Source organism: Serinus canaria, chromosome 17, assembly GCF_022539315.1.
Source record: "Serinus canaria isolate serCan28SL12 chromosome 17, serCan2020, whole genome shotgun sequence".
Classification (NCBI taxonomy): Eukaryota; Metazoa; Chordata; class Aves; order Passeriformes; family Fringillidae; genus Serinus; species Serinus canaria.
Window position 1 is genome coordinate 4,858,846 of NC_066330.1, and position 22,405 is coordinate 4,881,250.

Consider the following 22,405-nt stretch of genomic DNA (forward strand, 5'->3'; position numbering starts at 1 on the left):
TTACTGTCATTAAGCTTTTATTTCCACTGTCACAAAGTTCCTGGGTTTTGTTTTGTTCTGTTATTAAACTGTTTCATTTGCTTGGTTTGCTCTTGAATTCATCTCAAGACAAGGCAGCGGGGCATGCAAGCCGAGACACCGGCACGGACGCACACACAGGCTTCATCTCCACAAACAAGGCTCTTTGCTGGAGCTGCTGCTTCCCAGCCCAGGGCTCAGCCACCCCCTGGGCAGGGGTCACACCTGTGGCACAGGGCACCCTGCCCAGGGCTGGTGGCCACAGGAGCAGAGAGAGAAGGGAAGGATGACTTTGATGCAGAGCTGCTGGAATAGGCAGGGCTGACATGTGTCACTGAGACCCCAAAAGTGCTGCACCCCAAACTGTGCACTGGGACTGGGGCCATCAGCTCCCTGCTCTGCCCTCAGCCCTCGCTTCTGTCCCAGCCAGACCCTCCCCTCCAAGGCCCTCGGGAAGGATGGGTGAAAGATGCTCTCACTAAATGCCCCAAATCTCTCCTTGGATGGGGACAGTGAGCTGGCTGCAGGTCACTCACCCATCCCAAATGACCCCCAACCCTAAATACATGGCAAGGGGGCAGCTCTGCCAGTGATTTCAGCTGCCCCCTGCTTCAAAGCCAGCCCTGCTCCAAGTGGGGCTCAAACCCAGATCCCAAGACTCCAAGACAATTCCACCCTCTGGGCAGCTGCATCCCTGCCCACTGAGGAGTAGTGACCTGGGCTGGGATTCCCACAGCCCTCAGCCTCCCATCCAACAGGAATGTGGTGTCCTGATGGCACAGGAAGAACCAACAGGCATCTGTTCCTGTGAGGGAGGGTGAGATGCAGCGGGTACCTGGCACAAACAGGGTCTGAGGTCCCCCAGAAGCAAACACCCCCCTCCACCAACCCAGTGGAGAGGGCTCCCGGGACCAGCCTGGTCTCGTTATAAATTGCATTAATTAACAGCCTGCTCCAGAGGAAAAACCCTTCACTTCTCTCTCTCGGGTCCTGGTTTGTGCTGTGAGGAGAGGGCAGGGGGGAATCTGCCCCCAGAGCCCTCTCCCACATTCTTGCTCCTGAGGGAAACAGCTCAGCTCAGCCCAGCCCCAGAGCTCAAGGAAAGACGGACACAAAGCAGCAACAATCAGCACACAGACAGAAAAGTGAAAAGAAAGGAAAGTACCGACATGGATTTAATGGGGCAACACTGACAGGGACAAATGAGAGGGGGGCACATGCCACAGTCACCAGGGCTGGACCCTCACCTCTGCCTGGCTGTGCTGTGGGCCCCCTTCCCATGGCCAGGGCTCTGTTTTGGGCAGGCACCAGGAACCCGAGTATGAACAGAGACAAACCAGGGCTTGCTGCCTGTTTCATCGTGAGCAGGTGTAAAACAAGGCTGGAATCAAAGACTCACTGACAAACCCAGCGTTCCATGCACCATTCCCGGTGTTCTGCACTGCCTGGTGCCCGCTGGGTCCTGCCAAGCCCCATGCCCTGAGCCATACCCAGCACTCATGCCAGGGCACAGACCCCAAACTGCTTTCCAGAGGGGGAAGGCTCACCCCAGCTACTCCACTGAGGGGGAAACTGAGGCACGAGGAGGTTAAGGCCAACATTCCCAAGCACGAGATGCTCCAAGCCTTATTCTCAGTGATACTAAGATGCTGCAGATCCTGGTGGTGGTCAGGAGGAATCAGGGGCCCTCAGTGCTCCCCAAAAGTGGGACTAGAAGCTTCCAAGCCAGGGTCCCAAATCCACAGCCAGTGGGGAACACTGGGGCCAAAACATTTTGCTCAGGGACACTCAAGAGCCCTGGCAGGGCTGACTCCCTGGGGAGACATCTATGAGCACTGATGGAGCTCAACCCATGACAGGTCCTCCAAAAATTAAGAGCTTTCCAGGGGAACAGTGTCAGAGTAAATGAGGTTTGCCTTTGCCTGGGAACTATGTCAAACGTGGCAGGGGCCATCATTCATCAGCAGAGGTGATTACAGCAGTGTCACATTCATTGGGAACATTGATTGGCACCAGGAGGGGACCAGTCTGGCAGATGAGCATTCAACAAGTTGCAGGCACTGCAAAAACCTACCCCAGAGAGTTGCATTTTGGCCACAGAGAAACAAGGAAAAGGAGATTTTCCACGGGAGTGAGTGAGGGACAGCCTCCAGAAGCACCCCCACAGTGAAACATGAGCATCCTCAGGGGCAGGAGCTGCAGAAGAGGCAGAAATATTGCACGTGGATGTGAGGTCAGTCTCCTTGGGGATGGGGAAAGGTGGTTTTTTATGGGCATCAAGAAGTACCACAAGCACAAAATCCCAAAACTGGGGAGTGGGGCTGCACAGTGAAGAACCAGCACCCTGGGCTGGGGCATCTGTCCCTGCCATGCCAGGAGGGCTCAGGGCACACTGAGGCACCACCTTGTCTCCCGCATAGTGAGACACCTGTCACACTGTCCTCCACAGGCAGATGTCACCTCCCACTGCCACGGGGACAGTCCTCTGTCTGGGCTTAGCCACAGCAGCTGGGACACAGCTGGGTAGGAAGATGCTGCTCCCATCAGCTGGACCAGAGATGGAAGGGTGAGGCCCCAGGGTGGCTTTAGGGGTCCCAAAGGCCTCTTGCACTCTGCTCCTGAGGGAATGCACATCTCTCCTTTCCCTGAGCAGCTGAGGCATCACCCATGCAATGCTCATCCTCCAGCAGAGATGCCAGCTGTGCCCCACGGTGGGGGTGCTGGTGGGGCTGAGCTGGGGGCACATCCCAGAGGGGTGCTGGGTGCTGATGGAGTTTGGAGAGGCCCTGCAGGCCTGAGCTGCAGCTCACTGTCCCCAGGTGTAAATTCCCAGCCCTCTGCCTCCCCCAAGGTGGGTGCATGCAGCTCTGCTTGGGGTCACAGCAAAGCCTCCCAGGTCCTGTGGGAGTGGTGGGGTAAGGAGACACCCTGAGCTGTGCTCAGCCCAGCCCAGCACTCCCCTGTCACCTTGTCCCAGCTGGGAGAGGGGGACACAGCAGGACAGAGCAAGGCTGTCCCTCTGTCCCTCCAGCACACAGGATGGTTCACAGCCACCACCAAACACCTTCCCACCGTTTGCAAAGCAGAACATAGCAAAGGAATCTGCCTGAAAGCAAAACCCAACTCTGGGCTCCATTAATACTTTTTCATGCAGTGAGGAAATGAATAAAAGGAAAGAAATAGGGATGTTCTGGTGCCCAGCAGTTTCCTCACCCTGCCCGACTGAGGGATGGAGCTCGGTCTGCTCCAAGTCTGGGCTGAGTGAGCCCTCACCGAGCCTCAAAAGGGAAGAGTGAACAGAAAAATGCAGGGAACACAGGAACAGGGAGAGAAAAAGAAGCTCAACCCCTCCAAACAGCAGCCAGCCCACGGAGCTTGGGACATGAGGGGTGGGAGGAGAGGGGGGAAGGCAGATTTTTGGCTTCATTGTTATTGCAGGCTCCCGGGTCCCCGCAATAGTGTACGAGCATGTAAACCTTACAAATCCTCACCTGGGTGGGTGGACACACACACGAGAGACAAAACACAGCAGCAACATTTACAACAAATAAATAAGGATATCGATCGTCGAGATAGGCATATAAAAAAAAGCCTCACTTTTTTCCACCGAAGGGAAAAAAAATTAAAAAAACCAACAAAACAAAACCAAACCAAAAAGCACAATACTGTCTCACCAGAAAAAAAAAAATAATAATATAATATATATCCCTAGTGAGCCGAGCCGGGCTGCCAGCGGCATCGTGGGTGACGCCAGGACTCTGTTCCCAATCGCCGTCGGTGCCTCGGCTCCCCGGGCGCCCCGCACGGGCAGAGCCCGGGGCTGCAGCCCCCGGTACCTTCGGGCTCCTCCCCGGCCGCTTCCCGAGAGGACCCCGCCGGCGCATCCGCAGTCCCATCCGGAAATGTGGGAAAAAGGGAGCAGAGGGGGCGAGGAGGCCGGGAGGGGGCTCTGCCTGCGGCGATGCTCCAGCCGCTCCCCCCGGCCCTGAGCCCTCGGACGTTCGCTGCCGCTCAGACCGGGGTCTGGCGCGGGGACTGTTTGGAAAAAGCAGAATTTGGCGAATGGCAGCGGCTGGTTCAGAGTGCAGAGAGGGGGGTGAGCTCGCGCTTTGAGGGCACTCCTTGCTCGCAGGACAGAAAGGAAGGCCGGGAGGGACAGGCAAGCTTCGCACGGCGGTGGTCGGATGGCACGGAGAGCATCTTCCCCCAGGCATCTGCAGGAGAGGGTGGGAGAAGGGAAACAGGGTGAGAAGGATGGCCAGAAATCCCTGTGGCCATCTCAACGCAGCTGGAAGGGCAAAGCCAGAAACAGAATAGATGTTGAAAAATCTCAAAATTCCAGTGGGGTTAAAAACACCCCAGCCCCAGGACACTCCTGGACTGTGATGACCAAAACCACCCCAAGGGACTCTGCGCAGCTCCACAGGGCACAGCAAGGACCACGGGATGCTCAGCCCAGCACCTCTATGATGCTGTGAACCAGTGTCCCTGACAGTGCTGTGCCAAACCAGCTCTAGGGCATAATATAATAAGAAATAAGATAAATAAAACATTTAATATAATCTGTCTCTGGAGCATCCCCGTGCCCCCAGCACACCAGCTGCCTCCCTGCCTCCTCTGCAGCCACATCTGCTGGTGAGGGCACGAGCTGTGCCGCAGGCAAACATTTCCATCTCCACGGGATGAGGTCTGAGGGGGCTCTGTGATACTGGGAGAAACCTATCAGAGTTGGGGCAGCATTCCCCCTGTCTGGATTTGGGGGGGATATCCACGTTTTGGTGCTTCAGCAGAGGAGAATCAGCTGCCTGTGCTGGGGGAGGTGGTGATGGCAGCTGGGGGATTTGGGGCCCCCAGCCCCTGGTGCTGCACTCACCGCCGCTCGGCCCCGGGACTATACGAGCCCATCGTAGAGGGAGAGTGCCTGCACGATGGAGGGGTCGGCCTTGGAGCCCTCCTGGAATTCCTGCAGCGTCAGCTTCCCATCTGCATTCTGCAAAACACTCCTGTTACTGCACTGCTCCACCCAGCTGAGCACCTGGCACGTCCACACCGGCCCACACATCCTCCCCACTCTGCTGCCTCAGCCTCAGTTTCCCCACTGAGCCACCCATGGCTGCGGCCGTGGAGGGGACAATGCCACCCTGGAGACCCTGAAATGGATTCAGGGATCCCAGAGGGATGTGGGTATCCCACAGTGACCTTGGCAGCAGCTGAGATCTTGTGTTGGTGGGGCAAGGAGGGACCTGCAGGAGCCAAGATTCACCAAAGGGACCCACAGCACTTCCTAAATCCCTTGGCCACAGGGAAAAAACCCTCAAGCATCCTTACCTTGTCCATCATGGCAAAAATCCGATCCACCCTCTTCTCTGGTGTGTTCTCCTCCTCAGGAAGCTCCACTGTGTTCCCCTGCAGCAGCAGGACAGGAGCAGGTCACACACCCACCTGTGCCCTGCCTGGAGGGTGTCCCCAGGTGAGGATTGTCCCCCCACACATATCAGGACAGGGTGCAAGGGGACAAAACTGGCACCAGAACCACCCTCAGCAACCAGATCCAAACCCTGCCCTGGCCATGAGAGCCATGATGGTCACAACCCCCCCCCAAAAAAGGCCAAAGAAGGAATTGGGGGTGTTTCAGCAGTGCCACAGAGCTGAGCTCCAGCCCAGCAGGGACTGCTTGCCCCGTGCCCCCCCTGCCCCTCTTACCACCATCTGATAAATGGCATCCACTATGTCCAGCATCTCATTCCTCGTGATGTACCCATCGTTGTCCAGGTCGTACAGCTTAAACGCCCCTGCAAGGCAGAGCAGCCCCAGGGGGCTGGGACTGTGGCCCCACCCTGGACACACAGCCCAGAACCCTCGTGGGGCTCAGCCCCCCAGCAACCCTTGGGGAGCACTTACACCTCAGCTTCTCATCCAGCGTGCCCCGGGAGGTGACCGACAGCGCCTGGATGAACTCTGAGAACTCGATCCTCCCATCCTGGGGGAGGAAAGGAGGGGTCAGGCTGCTGCTGCCACTCCTGCCCAGCAAAGTCCTCCCTGCCCACGTATCCCCTCGGGGGGGGGGGGGGGCACATCCAAAAAGGCAGCAGGGAGGGAGGAGTGATGCACGTTTATCCCCAGCACTGTGATCCAGTTGCCGGTGCCCAGCCCTCCAGTGAACATCCCAGCGGGAGCAGCTCTGGAATGCAGGGGGCACCACAGGAATGAGCTCTTGTCAGGGCACCAGAACACCACTTCTCCTTTCCTGCTTTGCCACCTCATCGCCCTTCCCCACATCACTCTCTCCAAAATAAAATAACCACAGGAGCTCACCCCAGCTGTGCCGCTGCAATTTCACGCCCAAGGAAGCGCTGGAATATTTTGCTCCTCCAGTGCCAGGCAGACACACTCCAAACCCATCCCACCATCACCATGGGCCCAGCCCTGACCACCCTGGACCGAGCTCCTGGATCCCAGACTTACTTTGTTCTCATCAAAGACATTGAAAACAAAGGTGGCAAATTTGGTTGGGTCTCCGAAGGGGAAGAACTGCTTGTAGATCTTCTGGAAGCCGGCGGCATCGAGCTGCCCGCTGGGACAGTCCTTGATAAAGCCCTTATACCTGTGGATGGAGGGCACAGCATGGGCCCAGGAGGGCCTCCCCAATAAGTTGGGAGGCTCTCCCCAGTGCTGCAGAGGGCAGAAGCTGGGAAGGTCCCCAGGTGCTCCCTGTGTCGCTCCCATCACCCACCCACAGCATCCCAGCTCGGTGGATGAGGTGCCTGTGGGCACCACAGTGAGGGTGGCAGAGGGGACAAGCAGTGAGTGGCACCAGTGACACCAAGTGATGCCCACTGCACTGCTCCAACCTGCTCCCAGCCCACAAGGGCCCCAGCCAGGCTTGTGTTGAACATTATCTGGGACATGGGAGGTGACAGGGACCCACTGCCCAGCCAGGACTGGCAGTAATGCCACGCTGCAGCTGTGCCCTGGCAAAAAAACAATGGCACAGTGACCTCTGAGTTCTGTGAGAGTGGTTGGGCACTGGAACAGGCTCCCCAGGGAAGCCTGCCAGAGGTCAAGAAGTGTTTGGACAACAGTTGCAGGCACATGGCATTCTTGGGATGTGCAGGACCAGGAGTTGGGTTTATGCTGATGCTTGAGTCCCTTCCAGCTCAGGATATTCTGTAATAATTTTTGCACTACCACAAATCAAAGCTGCTCAGAGGAGCTGGAGCACTCAGCGAGGTTCCTGTGTCCTCAGGTGGCACAGTCCAGGTCACTTCCAAAACCCATCAATGCTTTAACAGCCCAAAAAACCCTCGGTGCCAGCTCCAGGCTGGACCTGGCTGCTGGAAAGTGCAGCCGAGCCGGAGGGCGCGGGGAAGGGGCTCAGTGGCTCCGTGGGTGTGGGCACCATGCAGGGAGCACAGGGGGAGCATGTGGGACCACATGGGCACCACGTGGGGTACGTGAATATTATGCAACACATCGCCCAGATCTGTCAGGCGCCCGCTGCAGCGGGACAAGGGCTGGAGGAGGAGGGGAAGGGGGTGGCGAGGTGGGAAACCGAAGTGCCGGTGACATCTTCTTCAGCTGCTGCAGCTATGACTCATCGGGTGGGGGGGAAGGATGAGAGAAAGAGATAAAGAAAGCAAACCTTGACTGGTGGAATAGGGAGATGAAAGGGAAGCAGTGGCTTTTCTAGGGCGCTGTGTTCAGTGGGGCGGAGGGGATGGAGTGCTGCTGGTGAGAAACTGTGGAACCTACCCCTGACAGCCTCTGCAGGCCCTGCTGCCAAGGGGAACATGTTGGGACAGCACCAGCCTCCTACACCAGGTCACCAGCTGGACAGTCCCCATGTCCCCACGTTCTTTGGCTGCTCATATGGGGAGGGAAGGGACACTAGAACCCAGCCCTCGCACAAGGTGTGCAAGGAAAGCCCCTCTATTTTCTGGTCTCCCCTCCATGAGGCAGCACCTGCACCCCAATAGAGGTGCACCTGCCCACACCTCCTGCATGTCCTGCTCTGCCCAGCCAGTGGGGTGGCTGATTGCCACCAGCTCCTCTCCCCTGCCCACAGCCCCACGCCCCAGCCAGCTCACCACCAAGGCGGGCACTCACCACTGCTGCACCTCCTTCTCTGTGACTGCAAGAGAAAACAGGAGAAAAGAGAAAAAAAGAGAAATTTAGTGCCTTTGCTGTGACAGCTGTTCCTCTGCACTGCCCATCAGTGAATTCCCTGGGGAATGCTCTGGGGCTCCCAACAATGAATTCCCTGAGGGATGCCCCAGGGCTCACTTGCTCCATGAGCTGCCAAGTTTTCCCCATGTGGCAGAAGCTGCTTTTGAGGCACAACCTTGGCCAGCCCAGGTGGTCCTGGGGGCCAAGGCTGCAGGTGCTGGGGACCCCCAAAACCAGGGAGACTCCCAAGTTGTTTTGTGTTGTGCTCAGGGAATGCAAAACTAGGATTGACCATGAAAGGGACAAGCTGATCATGCCTGGGGAGGATCTGGTCCTGCTGCCTCATCTTCCCAGAGCCAAAACATCCCTGAAAACATCTGCCTGGAGGTGGCTCAGGGAAGGGACTTGCCTGGCCCTGACACACTGAAGGTGGGCACAGGCACAGCCCCAGGGCTGGCATCCCCCAGGTACCAGCTGTCTCTGGAGAAACATCCTCAAACCCATCCCAGCACACTGGGGAGCCTCACCGGGCTCTGGATAAACCCCCAAAATACAACAAACTAGCAAACAGACAGCACTGGCATCCCCAAGTGTCCCCAGCCAAGGGACAGCTGCTGAGATGAAAAATGTCCATAGCAGAGGGAAGGCTCTGAGGGTGCTGGGTAGGAGCTGGCACTTGTCACAGCGTGTCCCGCTGCAGGAGCTGTGCCTGTGCCTCCCCACAGCGGGGAGCCAGGTGCCAGCAGGTGGGCACAGGGGGGAACGGCCTCTTTTGTCATTTCCTTTGCATTCAAATAACGATGAAAGAGCCGCGGGTCTGAACGGCGCGGGGATAATGAGGTGAGTGGAGATGTCAGTGTGCAAACGGCTGATAAAAATAGAGACCCAAGACACACCAACAGATGCCAATTACCTTGGATGGCAAGAAAAATAAAGAAAGCAATTTTCCATCAGGAAGATTTGTAACGTGCCTGGCAGAAGGTGCAGAGCTCAGAGGTGAGGGCTGGGGCAGCCAGGAGGGCACACAACGGCCCCCACCTCACCACCAGCTGGATTCTGGCTCCAGCATCCCTGTCAGCAGGAATTTCTGTGCCCAAGGCTGTCCCCATGCATTGGAGGGTCCCTCCATCCCAGCACAGGGGTCGCTGGAGGGACAGAGCCTTCAGTTCCTCATTTCCCCTGGGGTTCAGCAAAAGCAGCACCCACTGTAGCACCACGGGGTGTCAGACAGCACCTCCCCAGGAGGGGGGGCACAGGCACAGGGATGCTCAGCATCTGGGGTGAAGGACGTGGAGGGCTTTGGCAGTGCCACAGGAGGGATTTGGAGGGCTGTTTGTTTTGAGCACACAGTGGTCTCTTGGCATGAGGGAGGCAGGAAGGACATGATGCATCCAGCAGCTGAGCTGGGGTGGGATAAAACATCAATCACAGCAGTTCCGAGGGATTTCCCCATCCCGCCCCCCCCCTCCCAAAAAAGGGTTGCACAGAAGCATCCTTCCAAAAGAGAGATGCAGAGTGACATCTCCAGCAGGAACAGACCTCCCTGCACACACCTGCATGGAGACACCAGCTGTGACCTCCTCCCTGAGGATGCCCAGGGCATGCCCCAGGCACCACCTCTGCAGGCCCAGCACCCACGAGCATCAAGGAGGGCAGGTGGAAGGAGGAGGATGAGGGTGAGCCCTCGGGGCAGGCAAAACGAACCGCAGCAGCAGCCAGAGCTCGGCTCAGCCCCTCCAGGCAAATCGCCTTCTGCTCTCTCTTGTTCGACTGCTTTTCCCCCACCGTGCTATTTTGGGCCCGGGAGCTGCCTTTCAACTCCAGCAGGAAACAATTAAGAAATTTATGCTTTTTTTAGTTCGGGAGAAATGCTGGTAATGACAGCTCGGGCTGAGGCAGGAGGGAGGGAGGGACGGAGCCAGCTCCCCTCGTGCCGCAGGAGATGTGTGATGCTCCCAGGAGAGGCTTTTCCGACGGGGGGAACCGTTCAGGTGCCAGGCTGGAAATCAGCTCAGGGCTCCCGAGGAGGGATTTGTTAATGTGCATCCTGGCACGGAGCCACATGGAGCCCCATCCCTCCTCCAGCACACCCGCACTGGTGCCTCTCCTCCAGCTTTGGGTACTGGGGAATCCGTGGGGTTTTTCCTGAGGTGGGAGCGTGGCCTCATCTCCCAGGCCTTGGAAAACCACCCACCTCTGCGTTTGCCCCTCCACTGCCACCAAACCTCCGCTCTGTCCCCAGCGCAGGGAACAGCCCAGCCCTGACCCAGTGTGGGGACTGAGCAGTACCTGCCTCCTGCACCTGCTGCTACAGCCGGGACAGGTGATGACTTCCCGGCCGTCACTTCCCAAACACTCTGACCCTGATGGGGTCACACTCCGAGTGGCACTAATTAGGAATGCTAATGCCCGACTTGCAGCCACAGAAGCCTTGGGGACACTTTTCTGAGTGCGTGGCTGTCCCGAGGCTGGGAACAGAAGACACAGGGCTGTCCCTCTGCCCTGCATTGCCCGGCAGGGCTCACAAGCAGTCCCTGTGCTGCATTTCCCTCCCGCAGCATCGATCACGGTGCGGTGCTGAGCCCACACACATCAATTCGCAGCCATATAAACCTCGGCAAGGCGCGCCCCCGACGCCCCAGAGCAAGGGGATGACCCACAGCAACCCCCCAGAGCTCCCCACCGGAGCAGGACCGGATCCCACCCGGGCAGGGCCGGGTTCGGCCGTGCCGCGCTCCGGGGACCGCCGGGTCGGGCTATAAATAGTGCACGTAGCAGCTTGTTAGCAGCAGCGTGCCCCGGGCTCCTCGGGGATGAAAGGCGCTAAATAAAGGCAGAGTATTATCGTTTGTTATGAACCGCAGCGCTGGAAGAGGCATCGCCGAGCAGGGAGCCCCGCAGGTGCCGGCCCGGGCGCTCAGCCCCGCTCGGCAGCGCAAAGAACAGGAGAGAGCGGGACTCGCAGGGCAGGAGCGGGGACAGGGACACCCAGAGCAGCTCAGGGGCTGCACACACGGCCAAACCCTGTCCAACGGGCCTCTCTCGTCGCTGGTCGGTTCCTTCCCGCTCCCACCTCAGGGAGGAAGGTTTCGGCGTCTCGTCTCACAGAGCGCAGAGGGGCAGAGCCTCGGAGCAGCCCCCAGCCCCCTTCTCGCAGCTGCCGGTACCTACCTCTCCCCCCCAGGCCTCTCCCCCCACCTCTCCATCAATCCCAGTGGCACAGGCGGGGACTGACAGCTCCGTCACCACCCGCCCTTCGCGGGCCCCCTCTCCTCCCACCACCCAGCTGCCACTGCAGCAAGAATCACTCTGGTTAATCAGTGCTCAAGCCTGTTAATTTGTGTTTTCCAGGCAGAGAGGAGAGGAGGAACGCGGGACTGCAAATCCCCGTCCGCCGCCCTGCTGCAGGGGGCTCGCTGGACCACGGCGGGGACGGGGCGGCAGGAAGGAGGGCGGGAGGAACCTGGATTCAAATGGTTCAGGGACCCTGGTCACGGTGGGATGCATGAGGTGACGGGATGCTTCAGCCCGCCAGGGGCTTGTTTTGTGCTGACATCGCTTCCCCTGTGTGCAAGGGGTTTGGCCACGGCCGCAGGGCTGCACCCTGAGCAGGACTGTGCACGCTCAGCTCAGCCCCTGGGTGCCAAAACCAAGGGCACGGCTGTGTCCTTGTGCAGGTTTGGGTTCCCGAAGGCTCAGCAAGCACCGACCCCACGCAGCAGCTGTGAGGAGTCTCCCCCGAGCCCCCACACGTCCCCCCTTGCCCCAGCTGCTCGGACAGCACTCTGATCCCGCGGGGCCGTGGGCACCGCAGCCTTATCCGGGAAACCAGTTAATTATTTCCAGGCACAAAGGGGCTCCCTCACCGCCACAGGGCACTGCAGCTATGCCAGCTCATGGGCTGTGCCAACCCACGGGCACAGCACCACACACTGGGTCACGGCAGGGGCAGTCCTGAGGTATTTGTTTCCCCCAAGGAATTGCTGTGGCTCTCTCACAGGGTCCCCAGGCAACCCAGTCTGGGGGAGCCGGCACATCACCCCAGGTTGGGGCTCCCATAGGGTTTGGGGCTGCCTAAACCGGCTCTGGGCGCTCAGAGCAGCGCCCAGGCCGGGGGAAATTAAACACCCACAATGGGTGCTCAGGCGTGAAGGAATGGGGCATTTATGCACGAACTAAGTGGGCACCCATGCCTAAGCCAGAGGGGCACTCATGCAAAAACATAGCGGGAGATCATGCGTGGACTAATTATGCACTCGTGCATAAATTATGTGGGTGCTTCTAGGTGAACTAATTGGGTGCTCATGCATGAGCTGCCAATGAGCTGCGGCGAGAGTGCAAGGGCCGCTCATGCACGAACCAGCTGGGGGCTCATGCATCCATTTGTATGGGCATTCATGAATTCACGGGGCGCTCACGCACGGATTAATTTAGCAGTCACACGTCCATTCGCTGGGCACTCCTGCGTGAGCTAATTGGGCACTCATGTGTAAATTAGTGTAATTAGGAGATAACACACTTGTGCACGTACTAATTGGGCACTCAGGTGTGAATACATCAGGTGGTCATGCATGAATTAATTGCACACTCAGGCGTGAGCTAATTGCAGCCACGTGCGCCAATTAATTGGGCACTCATGCATCAACAACGGGGGCGCTCATGCACGGAGCAGCAGCGTGCGATCCAGCGGGAATTCGCTGGGCAGCCATGCATAAATCCAGCTGGGTGCTCATATGCAGATTAATCGTGCGCTCATGTGTGTGTTAATCGGGGGAACATGCGTGAACTGATCGGGCCGATGCGGACGAGCCCGGGATGCTCATGCGGCTCCTCAGGGGTAAAACCCTCGGGAGCTGCGGGGTGAGCCCCGCACACCCTGCACTTCATGGCAAACACACTCCGCCCCTCGTCCCGCCGAAACACGTATTTAAGGATTTTCTGAACGTAAATCTGATACAAACTGCACTCTCAACATCATCCCAATGTTAATATTGACCAATGAGGAGCGCCCCGCTCCCTCCCGCCCGGCTCGGCACCGTGTGCGTGCACCCGCCCCGGCTGCACTCCAGCCCCGCGATCACAGAGCCAGCATCTCGGTCTGAACAGCCCCTGCAGAATTCGCCTCTGGTCCCTCAGAGTGACCAGAGCTCGGTACAGCCGGTACTCGGTGCAGGCTTCACACCTGCAAACACGGACACAGCGAGGTCCCGTCGGTTTGCACAGAGGACCCAGTGCCAGCCCTGGCTCTGCAGAGTGAGTTACCCGGGCTAAACACAGCCCAGCCTCGGGGGTCACTCCCAGTTCCAGGCCTTGTCCCTACAAAACACTCAGCCAAGGGCACGGCAGCAGCTGTTGCAGGTGAGTGCAGTGCTGAGTGCAGTCCCCAGACTTTTCTGGTGCAGAATGGGCACTTCCCTGCAGAGAGAGCAAGATGCCCTGCACGCCAGGGCTGGCTGGGGTCACCTCTGGCAGCCTGGGCTGTCAGGTGGCTTTGTGGAGTTTTGGGGACTCAGGGGGAAGCACTCAGGGACAGCTGGAGCATTAGCACGAGGCTCTTCCCAGTGCACTGCCCCAATTCCAGCACCAACCCCCAGCACAGAGCCCAGTGCCCACGGGAGCTGCACGGTGGTGGAGGGAAGGGGTGAGCTCTTGCAGGCTGGCATGGGCTCAGTCCTCCCCTGGGACTGTCCATCAGCCCATCCTGGGGCACTCAGAGCTCACTCAGGTCCCTGTTTGATGACAGTAACTTTTAGAATGCACCACACGTCAGCTCTTTGAAAATTTGGGTAGTTTGGTCCTGATGATGTGGTGCCATTAAAATTCAGGTTGAACTCCTTAATGATGTCTTAGTCCCATGATCTCTGCCAGCTCTGGGGCCACCACACCACCCCTGGTTGGGCTCAGCTCCTGCTCCCAGGGACAGCTCTGGGGCAGAGGCAGTAAAACACATCTGTGGCACCAGGGTCACCCCCATGCAAACAGCTGTTGCTGGAAGGTGACTGATGTAATTTTCTTCTGCTCCCAGCTTGCCCCAGCCACTGTTCCCCCAGCTCACCCCCGTGCCCATCCCTGCTCCTGGCCACATCACCCACACACTGGGGTGTCCCTGTGTGGGAGCCCATCCCTGCAACATCCCCAAGGAGTTTGGGAGCAGCCCCCAACACAGCCTGCCTGTCACATTGGGACATCCCCATCCCAGCTTTGCCAGTCTGGCTTCTCTCCCCATCAGACACAGACATCACCAGCACCTCATCAGCCCAGCAGGTCTGGGAGCCTCTGAGACGTTTGAGCTCCAGCCCCACAGAGTTATTGGTGTCATTTGTTACTCTGGGACACCGAGCAATGCTCACAGCACTGCCAGGGTGTTTGGCACCCTCCTCTCCAGCGGTTGCCATTAGTGGTCTGCCTTGCTCCCAGACTGGATAAACAGGTCCATGAGCAGCTCTCATCTCCCCTGGGGCTGGTACCAACAGGAAAGCCAATATGCAGCTGAAATCCTTTTTAGACTTTATTAAATATTTAAGGACCCGACATTAGGCTTTGGAAATTGGGTTTAGGGAAAAAGCAGAAGTTGTTCTTTGAAGCAAAGGCAGGAGAGGAAGGGCAAAGACAGTGCCTTCATTTGGAAATTAATGAACCAGGCTGAAGCACCCCCACAGCAGGAGCTGGTGGCTGGGGCAGGTCTATCCCAGGATTGAATCCCAGCTTCCCCATGAGCCAATGCAGGAATGCCTGGAGGGGCAGAGGGTTGCAGTGTTGCTGGGAGCAGGGATGGAGCAGCCCCCTGCCCAGGGGCAGTTGTGTCCTGCCATCTGCTTAAATCCACCCCTTGGCCACAGGGATCTCAGTGTTCTCTGGCACTCCAAGGTGCCATCTCCAACCCAAGGAACAATTCCTGTGCTGGGCTGGGGAGAAAACTCCCCTCTAGACCAGCGTGGCAGTAGGAAGGAAGTGCCTCTGGCTCAGCCATCACTCCCTGGAGCCATGGAAGGTCAGGAGGATGCTCAAGGCAAAGCCTTGCTGGCAGCAGGGCCACCTCTGCTGCCCTCCTGGTCTCTCTTGCAGGCATCACTGTGCACTGAGGGGGGACACAGAGACCCAGAGCAGCTCCACCAGGTCCAGCCATCAATCAGAAGATGCTGCAGAAACAGGTGGATGAAGCAGAGGCAGCCCTCCTTCCAGCAGGAGGTGTGGGGAGGGAGCCCTGTGCTGGTAGCACCAGGCTGGGGAGCCCATGGCAGCGATGGTGATGGAAGTGACACAGACCATGCCCTGGGGCTGAGCCCCCCATGGCCACCCCTGCCCCTGGCTTCCCTTGACATCCAGCTCCCTGGAAGATCCAGGAGAACAAGGAGGGGAAGGAGGAACAAAGCAACCCCACAAATGTCACCCCGATAACAGAGTGAGCCCCCGGGCTCCCCCCTGAAGCCGCCGCCTTCCTTTGATGCCTTCAGAGCTTCTTGTTTCACAACCTTAATTATAGCGGCAGCAGCAAAGGTCAGGAGAGTGGTTAAGCAGATCCATTAACATGTCAGGGGATAAATGAAATGTGATTCTTGTGATGCTGGAGCAGCAGCAGCAGCGAGCGTGGCCGGCAGGGACGGCTGCTCCGCTCTGCCGCAGAGGAAACCCTCGGGGTGTTGGTCATGTCTCCCCCTTCCCACCCTGGCACTGCAAGAACCTCCCAGAGACTGCAGGGACTTCTCAAAACTTGCTTCTGAAACCCCAAAACTTGTTTTGCTTGCATCTACCTACGAAGCCCCAGGTCCACGTATGTGTGGGATGCCCTGGGTTGGATTCATTGGGAGCAGGTTGAGGTTGCCTTGGAGAAGGAGCTGGAGATGCCTCCAGAGCACCAGAGTCCTCCAGAGGCAGCACAGCAGGTCCACATCGACCTTGCAGTGAACCTGCACCACAGCAATCCCCTTCACAGCTCCCCTTACACGTGGCTGCAGCAAAACCAGGCCCTGGGCATCCCTCTGGTACCTCCTGCCCATCCCCAGTGCCCCAAACCAACCCAGCCTTGAACACTCCCAGCGATGGGGCAGCCACAGCTTCTCTGGGCAACCTGTGCCAGGGCCTCCCCACCCTCACAGGGAACAATTTCTTTCTGATATCCCATCTAACCCTGCTCTCTGTCAGTTTGAAGCCATTCCTGCCTGTTCTGTCACCCCAAGCCCTGTTAAAAGTCACCCACAGTGACAATTTCACCCAGCCTTTGCCACTGAGGGATAACAGGTCCGTGGCCACCCGGGCAGCTCACCCTGCCTTCTGCTGGATGAGCAACAGGAAGGATTTCAACACAAACCAACCTGGCAGAGATACCCAGTGCCTGGGGCCAAACACTTCGGAGGCTAAAAATAAACCAGCAGCAGTGGGGGGAGCTACCAAGGTCCCTCCTCTGCTCCTGCCCACTGCCCCAGCCAGCACATTTTCTCAGCACTGTGGTGGCATGATGGAGAAAAGCCCCAGCCTGGCTCAGCCAGCAAGGAACCAATCCATTTCCCTGGCTGAAAACTGCTGCAATCGTAGAATTTCCTTTCCTTTCCCAGAGAATTCCACCCGCCACCACATTCCCCTGTAACTACAAATCAATATGTTTATAGTTTGCTCTTAAACTAATGCCCTTTAATTCCCTGCATTACTGTCGAGCAATGGAGCCAATTTTGTGGCTTATTGTGAAAGAGCAGAAAATGATGATGCTGGAGTGAGTTTAAAATCCACAAAATAGATCACAGTGGGTGGGATGCGGTTCTTGGGAAAAGAGCATCTTCCTCGCACCCACTCTGCAGCCTGGCTGTCGTTTTGGCACCCTCACCGTGGCTCCCACACCTTCACCTGAGCCCCACGGTGGCCTCAGGAGCACCAGGACCACCATTCCCAACCATCCTGACCCCAGCCTGGCCCCAGAGCCACGCTGCTGCACCGGCAGAGCTCTGAGCATGCCTGATTGCTCAGCTATTGCAGCCTCAAAAATAACACTGAGCTGGCTCTGGACACGGGCAACAGCTGTGCAAAGAGAACCCTGAAAGCCAATCTTCCCCAAAACAACTGGGAAAAAAAGAGCTAAAAGGTGCTCTTCTGAAACAAGTGCACATTTTAAAAGCTGCTTCATGGTTTTAAGGGTTCCTGGCCTGGGAGTGTTGCTGTGAGTAAGGACATTCAGAACTGTGTTTCTCTCCCAGTTTCTCTCTCCACACCGAATCCTTTCCACCCAAGACAGGTTTTGTGCTCCCACAACTGCACACGTGCCCATCACACGCTTCATTCAGGCTGCAGCCACACCTCAGGACCTTCATAAATCTCCAGCTGAGCAGAACCCCTGACTGTGGCCCCGCAAGGTTCTTAAACACAATCCCAAATCCCATTGTGGCCTTAAGCCGTGAGCACCTGGCCCAAATTAAGCTCAGGTTTAAATCCCCATGGAAGAGGATGTGATCCAGGGAGGATGGTGGTTCCATGAAGCCTCAGGAGTTCCCACCTCCTGGGACACATCACCAAACTGCATCTCTGAGCTATCCCAACGAGGCAACAGAAGGATTAATAAATTATTATTGTTAAGCACTTTTCAATGAAAGGATCTATGAAAGTACAAAGAATTACATAATTTATTATTCAGTATTATTATCACTCAACATTGACTTCTCCTGCACGCTCCTGTGTGGCACCAGCCTGGTGTCCAAGGAGGGTTAAACAGCCCTGCAGCCTGGCTGTCCCCACCAGCACCATTCCAGCACCTGGCAGACGGTGGAGCTTGGCATTGCCAGGTATTCCTGGGCACTCAGGTGCCCAGAGACACAGAAGGCACACAGAGATGGGTCCAACCCAAGAGGACTTGGGCAGCCAGCCCTTCAAAGAAGCCCTTCTGCGCCTTTAGGTGTCCAAGTGCCATTAAAACCTGGCCCCCAGCACTGGAAGTCAGGAGCAGAGTGGGGAGGGGAGCCAAGGGATGAGGTTTCCAGACTCCTGCCTTTCCATGTCCAGCTCCCAGCAGGGCCTGGGACAACCTGCTCTGAATGCACACAGGAAAACATTTCTCACAGCTCACACAGGCTGTTGATGGCTGCCCTGCAGTATCCTCAGCTCACCCTCCCTGTCCACAGCTGCCCTGGCACCTGAACCTTCCCCTGCTCTTCTCCTGGCTGCTCCCATCTCCTGCTCTTCCCAGGACTGCTGCAGCTGAGGCAAGGCCAGAGAAACACCACAGATAGGAGATGGAGAGCTCAGGGAGGACAAGGGACACAAGAAGCCATCAGGCACTAAAGAGTACTGAGAGGAAGCAGATGTCCTCTGTGTCCCATGGATGAGATAAATTAGCAGAAAAGCCATGTGGGGCAGGGAGAGGGGGTGACATTTCCCTCTGATCCTGCAGAACTGAGAGGGGCCTTTTTGGTATTTGCTTTGTTTGGTGTGGAAATCATACAAGCAGAAAATGATGCAATGGAAGGAAATCCCAGCATGGGAGAAGCCCTCACGTACCACAGCCACAGCTCACGCTGCCACAGGAACCTCCCTGGGACAAATGCAGGCTCCCATCAGTTTGGGCTAGTAGAGACATCTGCCCAGATGTGCTGCAGCAGCAGCAGGAACATCACCACACACCAGGCAGGGACAGCGCTTGCTCAGCAATGTGGCAGGACATGGGACGGCCAGCACAGACCAGGGATGCTCTCGTGTCTGCCAGAAACGTGCCTAAATATCAACATGCTGTAGAAAAAACAAGTTTTCCAAGCAGGCCCCCAGAAATTCTTGAGCAGGCCACGGATTTGTGTGCATGACTGTCCCCTGCTCCAGCTGTTCCACCAGCCACAGCACAGGGGCCTGGATCAGTTCCTCCCACTGTACTCAGCACAGCTCTGCCCTCCCACCTGCCTCTCCTCTGCCTGGCTTCCCCAAAACACAGAAGGAAATTGGTATCTTTCCAATCTCCCATGGTCTGAAGATAAACCAGAGGCTCTCAGCCATGCCTGGGAGGGCCCTGTGAAGCCTTCACCAGACAAGGGAATGCACGCTCGCCTTGACAGCTGCAGAAAAGGGGCAGAGGCACACAGCAAAAGTAATTAATCCCAGAGACGAGAGGTGGAATGAGCAGAGCTCAACAAACAGGCCCTGGAATTAGTGACAGCTCTCCCTGACAGGCACCACACACCAGCCACATGCTGCTGGGATGCTGCACCAGGCTCCAGCCACGCAAAGGGCCACGTGCTGCTGGGTGCTGCTGCCTCACCTGCACAGGTACAGGAATCTTTAAAAAGAAGCAGTGAGAGGTCCAGAGCAGGCAGGCAACGCTCCAGACAGACTGGAAACTCATTGAGGGAGGGATCAGAGGACCACAACCTTTCTTGGAAAGGATGCAGTGGAAAGGGGAGGGCACCCAAAAGAGAGGAGCAGAAAGTTGGGAATGAAGTGATTCAAAAAAGCAATGACCTGCTGGCCTTATCCCTCTAAGAGACATCCCTGTGCCCAAAGATGTGGGTTTCACCAGCGCTGTGTTTGGCTGGCTTTGGCTGCAAGTGAGACACGGGGCACCACTGCCTGTGTGCCCCATGTCAGCCCCACTGGTGCTGGCACCTTCCTGGGCAGAGGAGCCACCCCAGGTGTGCAGAAAGGGCAGCACACAGGACATCACCTGCAGACAGGGCTGTGCTGGGGCTGACAGTTCCCAGATTCCTCTCCATCGGAGATCAGGTCGGCACAGCGGCTGCAAAGCGAGCGGGCGATTGCAGCACAGCGCTGCCGGCACCTGGCCCGGCGCGGCTGCACTCACCGTGGGCGACAGCTGCAGTGAGGACACCAAAACCCAGCTCAGCTCCAGCGGGGGCTGTGCCCACCTGGCACCACCACCTTTTCACGGCTTCCCTCCCCCCGAGCACTTTGAGGAAGCCCAGCCGGGGTACCCCAGCCTCTCCTGCCATCACACCCGGCTTGGCACTGCGGGCATGCCCCCCAGCACCTGCCCTCCTGCTGCCGGCTGTGCCAGGCAGAGAGCAATCCCGCGTGTAGGGTTGTGCAATGCACCAGTATTGCCTCTTCTCCATACGGGAGAACTTGCTGCATCCTAATCTATTGCCTTTTTGGGTAAGCGCTGCCGTGGGACTGCAGCAATGACAGAGGGGAGCTCGCAGGTCTGCTGCACGTTCGGGGAATATCTGCGACCTGCAAGCGGGGAGGCAAACTTGAGCCACCAAAGCCTTTGTTTCCTTTGTGCATCCTTCAGGGAAAAAAAATTATTTTTCTAAAACTGGATGGCTGAGGCACCAGCCACGTTAATTAGATTATGGTGGAGGTCCAGACGGGAAAGCCACTCGTTCAGAAAATCAGGTTATTAAACCGATACTGAGATACTCAGATAAATATCGAACTCGCCGGTGTCGGGCTCTTCTCTCCACTTCAGATAGCAATAACAAAGGGAACCCCTCCAAGTAACGCACCCAAACTTTGGAAGCCACCCAGAGGCTCGGCACCCTACTCCGGGAGCTGCAGCCAGGCTCCGGGGATGCAGCGCGGCGACCACAATCCCCGCGGCTGGCCCTGGGTACCGGGGCCCGGGTAGCCCGAGGGAAGGATGCTCGGGGCAGGGGCGGGGGGGCGGCGAGGGAGGGCGCGATGCTCCGCTGGGCGCCGCGGGCGGGCAGGATGCGGCCCTGGCCCCGCCGTTCCCGGAGGCTCAGAAATAGGCCACAGAGGATGGTTTTGGTGAAAAAACAGCGCGTTCCCCTGGCTCGCTGCCCCTCTCCGTGTCTCTGCTGCCTTATGGGTTTTTTCCTCCTCCCAGGCCAATCCCTGAATTCTTCCAACAAAGCCCGGCCGAGCCTGCGCCCTCCCCGGGAGCGGCCCCGCAGGAGCCGCCGCTTGCCGCGGCACCGACCCGGGGGAGCGGCGGGGCCGAGCGGCAGCGCGGATCCCATCGCACCCCCGGCATCCCCCCGGCAGCCCCCCGGGCACTCACAGTACGTTTTCCTGGTCAGCTCTTCCACAACTTCAGGCTTCAACTTGCTGTTGGATTTGCCCATGGTGGCGGCAGCGCCGCTGAGCCCGCCGCCTCCCGGCCTCGCTGCGGGGCACGGAGCGGCGGGGCCGCTGCCTCGCTGGGGCTCCCGGCCCGGCTACATCCCGCGGGGGGCGGTGGCGAGGGGGGCGGAGGGGTCTTTGTTGGCGGGTTTGGCCGCAGAGCCGCGCTGCGGGGCCGCTCTGCGTGTGCGTGTCCGTGTGCGTGTCCCCGGCTCCACGCGCCCTCCCCGCCCTCCGCCGCCGGGCGCGGAGCGGCCGCGGGGGCGCGGAGGGGCGGGGGGGCGGCGCGCCCCGCCCCGCGCTGCGGGAGCGCGATGGGGATGGCGATGGGGAGGGGGCTCCGGCACGGCCCCGCCGCTCCCAATGGCGGGAGGACCCCGGAGGGAGGGGGATTCCAAAGCGGCCCCGCCGCCGGGACTCCCCCCGAGCCGCCCCGTAGGGATCGGCGGAAACACTCGGAGGGAAATGTCGCGAATCGGGGTCCTGTTTGGGGGGGTGATAGGCAGCTGGGGGATGAGGAGAAGGGGAGCTGACGGTGGGAACACAGAGCCTGGAGCAAGGCTGAGCTCAGCGTCTGGGGGTGACCTTGGTGGGACATCAACACCTCCAGTTGTAGAAGCATTTTCCAACACCTGGGCTCCCCAGGTGAAGAGGGGTCTGTTACCCACGTGGAGGAGTCGGATCCATGCGGGTCCCTTTCAGCTCAGGATGTTCAGGCTGAGAGCTGGGTTTGCTCAGCCTGGGGAAGACTTTGTGTATACCTTAGAGCCCCTTCCAGTGCCTAAAGAGGCTCCAGGAGAGCTGGAGAGGGAATTTGGACAAGGTCATGAAGGGACAGGATGAGGGGGGGATGGCTTCAGGGGGCAGGGTTTAGATTAGGTATCAGGAAGAAATTCTTCGCTCTGGAGGTGGTGAGGCCCTCACACAGGTTTCCCAAAGAAGCTGTGGCTGCCCCATCCCTGCAAGTGTTCAAGGCCAGGATGGATTGGGCTCTGAGCAATCTGGTTTAGTGGAAGATCTCCCTGCCTGGAAAGAGGGTTGGACAGAATGATCTTTAAGATCCCTTCCAACCCAAACTCTTCTGTGATTCTACCATTCTCTCACACCTGGACTCGACTGAGCCTTCACTCACTCTCTGCAATGTGTACATAGAGAGAAGTTCAATCACTTCAAAAGCCCCACAGATTCAACCTACAGCAGGTTTGTGGTG

The 22,405-nt window shown here is 58.1% G+C and overlaps 1 protein-coding gene across 1 annotated transcript; it reads right to left on the reverse strand.

The window, feature by feature from the left end:
* On the reverse strand, positions 1–21,257 carry NCS1 (neuronal calcium sensor 1). Its single transcript, XM_050981058.1, has 8 exons — positions 21,134–21,257; positions 8,125–8,149; positions 6,484–6,622; positions 5,920–5,998; positions 5,722–5,810; positions 5,347–5,424; positions 4,892–5,008; positions 1–4,232 (listed from the first exon to the last, which is right to left on the reverse strand). The coding sequence occupies exons 1-7, from the start codon at positions 21,195–21,197 to the stop codon at positions 4,910–4,912; spliced, it is 573 nt and encodes a 190-aa protein (XP_050837015.1). The 5' UTR covers positions 21,198–21,257; the 3' UTR covers positions 1–4,232; positions 4,892–4,909.
* Positions 21,258–22,405: the final 1,148 nt, after the last annotated feature.

Excerpts from the sequence above, each read along its gene's own strand:
- NCS1 (XM_050981058.1), bottom strand. The coding sequence starts at position 21,197 with ATGGGCAAATCCAACAGCAAGTTGAAGCCTGAAGTTGTGGAAGAGCTG. Across the intron at positions 6,623-8,124 it reads GAGAAGGAGGTGCAGCAGTG|GTATAAGGGCTTTATCAAGG; the intron begins GTGAGTGCCCGC and ends CTCCATCCACAG. Across the intron at positions 5,999-6,483 it reads ATGTCTTTGATGAGAACAAA|GATGGGAGGATCGAGTTCTC; the intron begins GTAAGTCTGGGA and ends TTCCTCCCCCAG.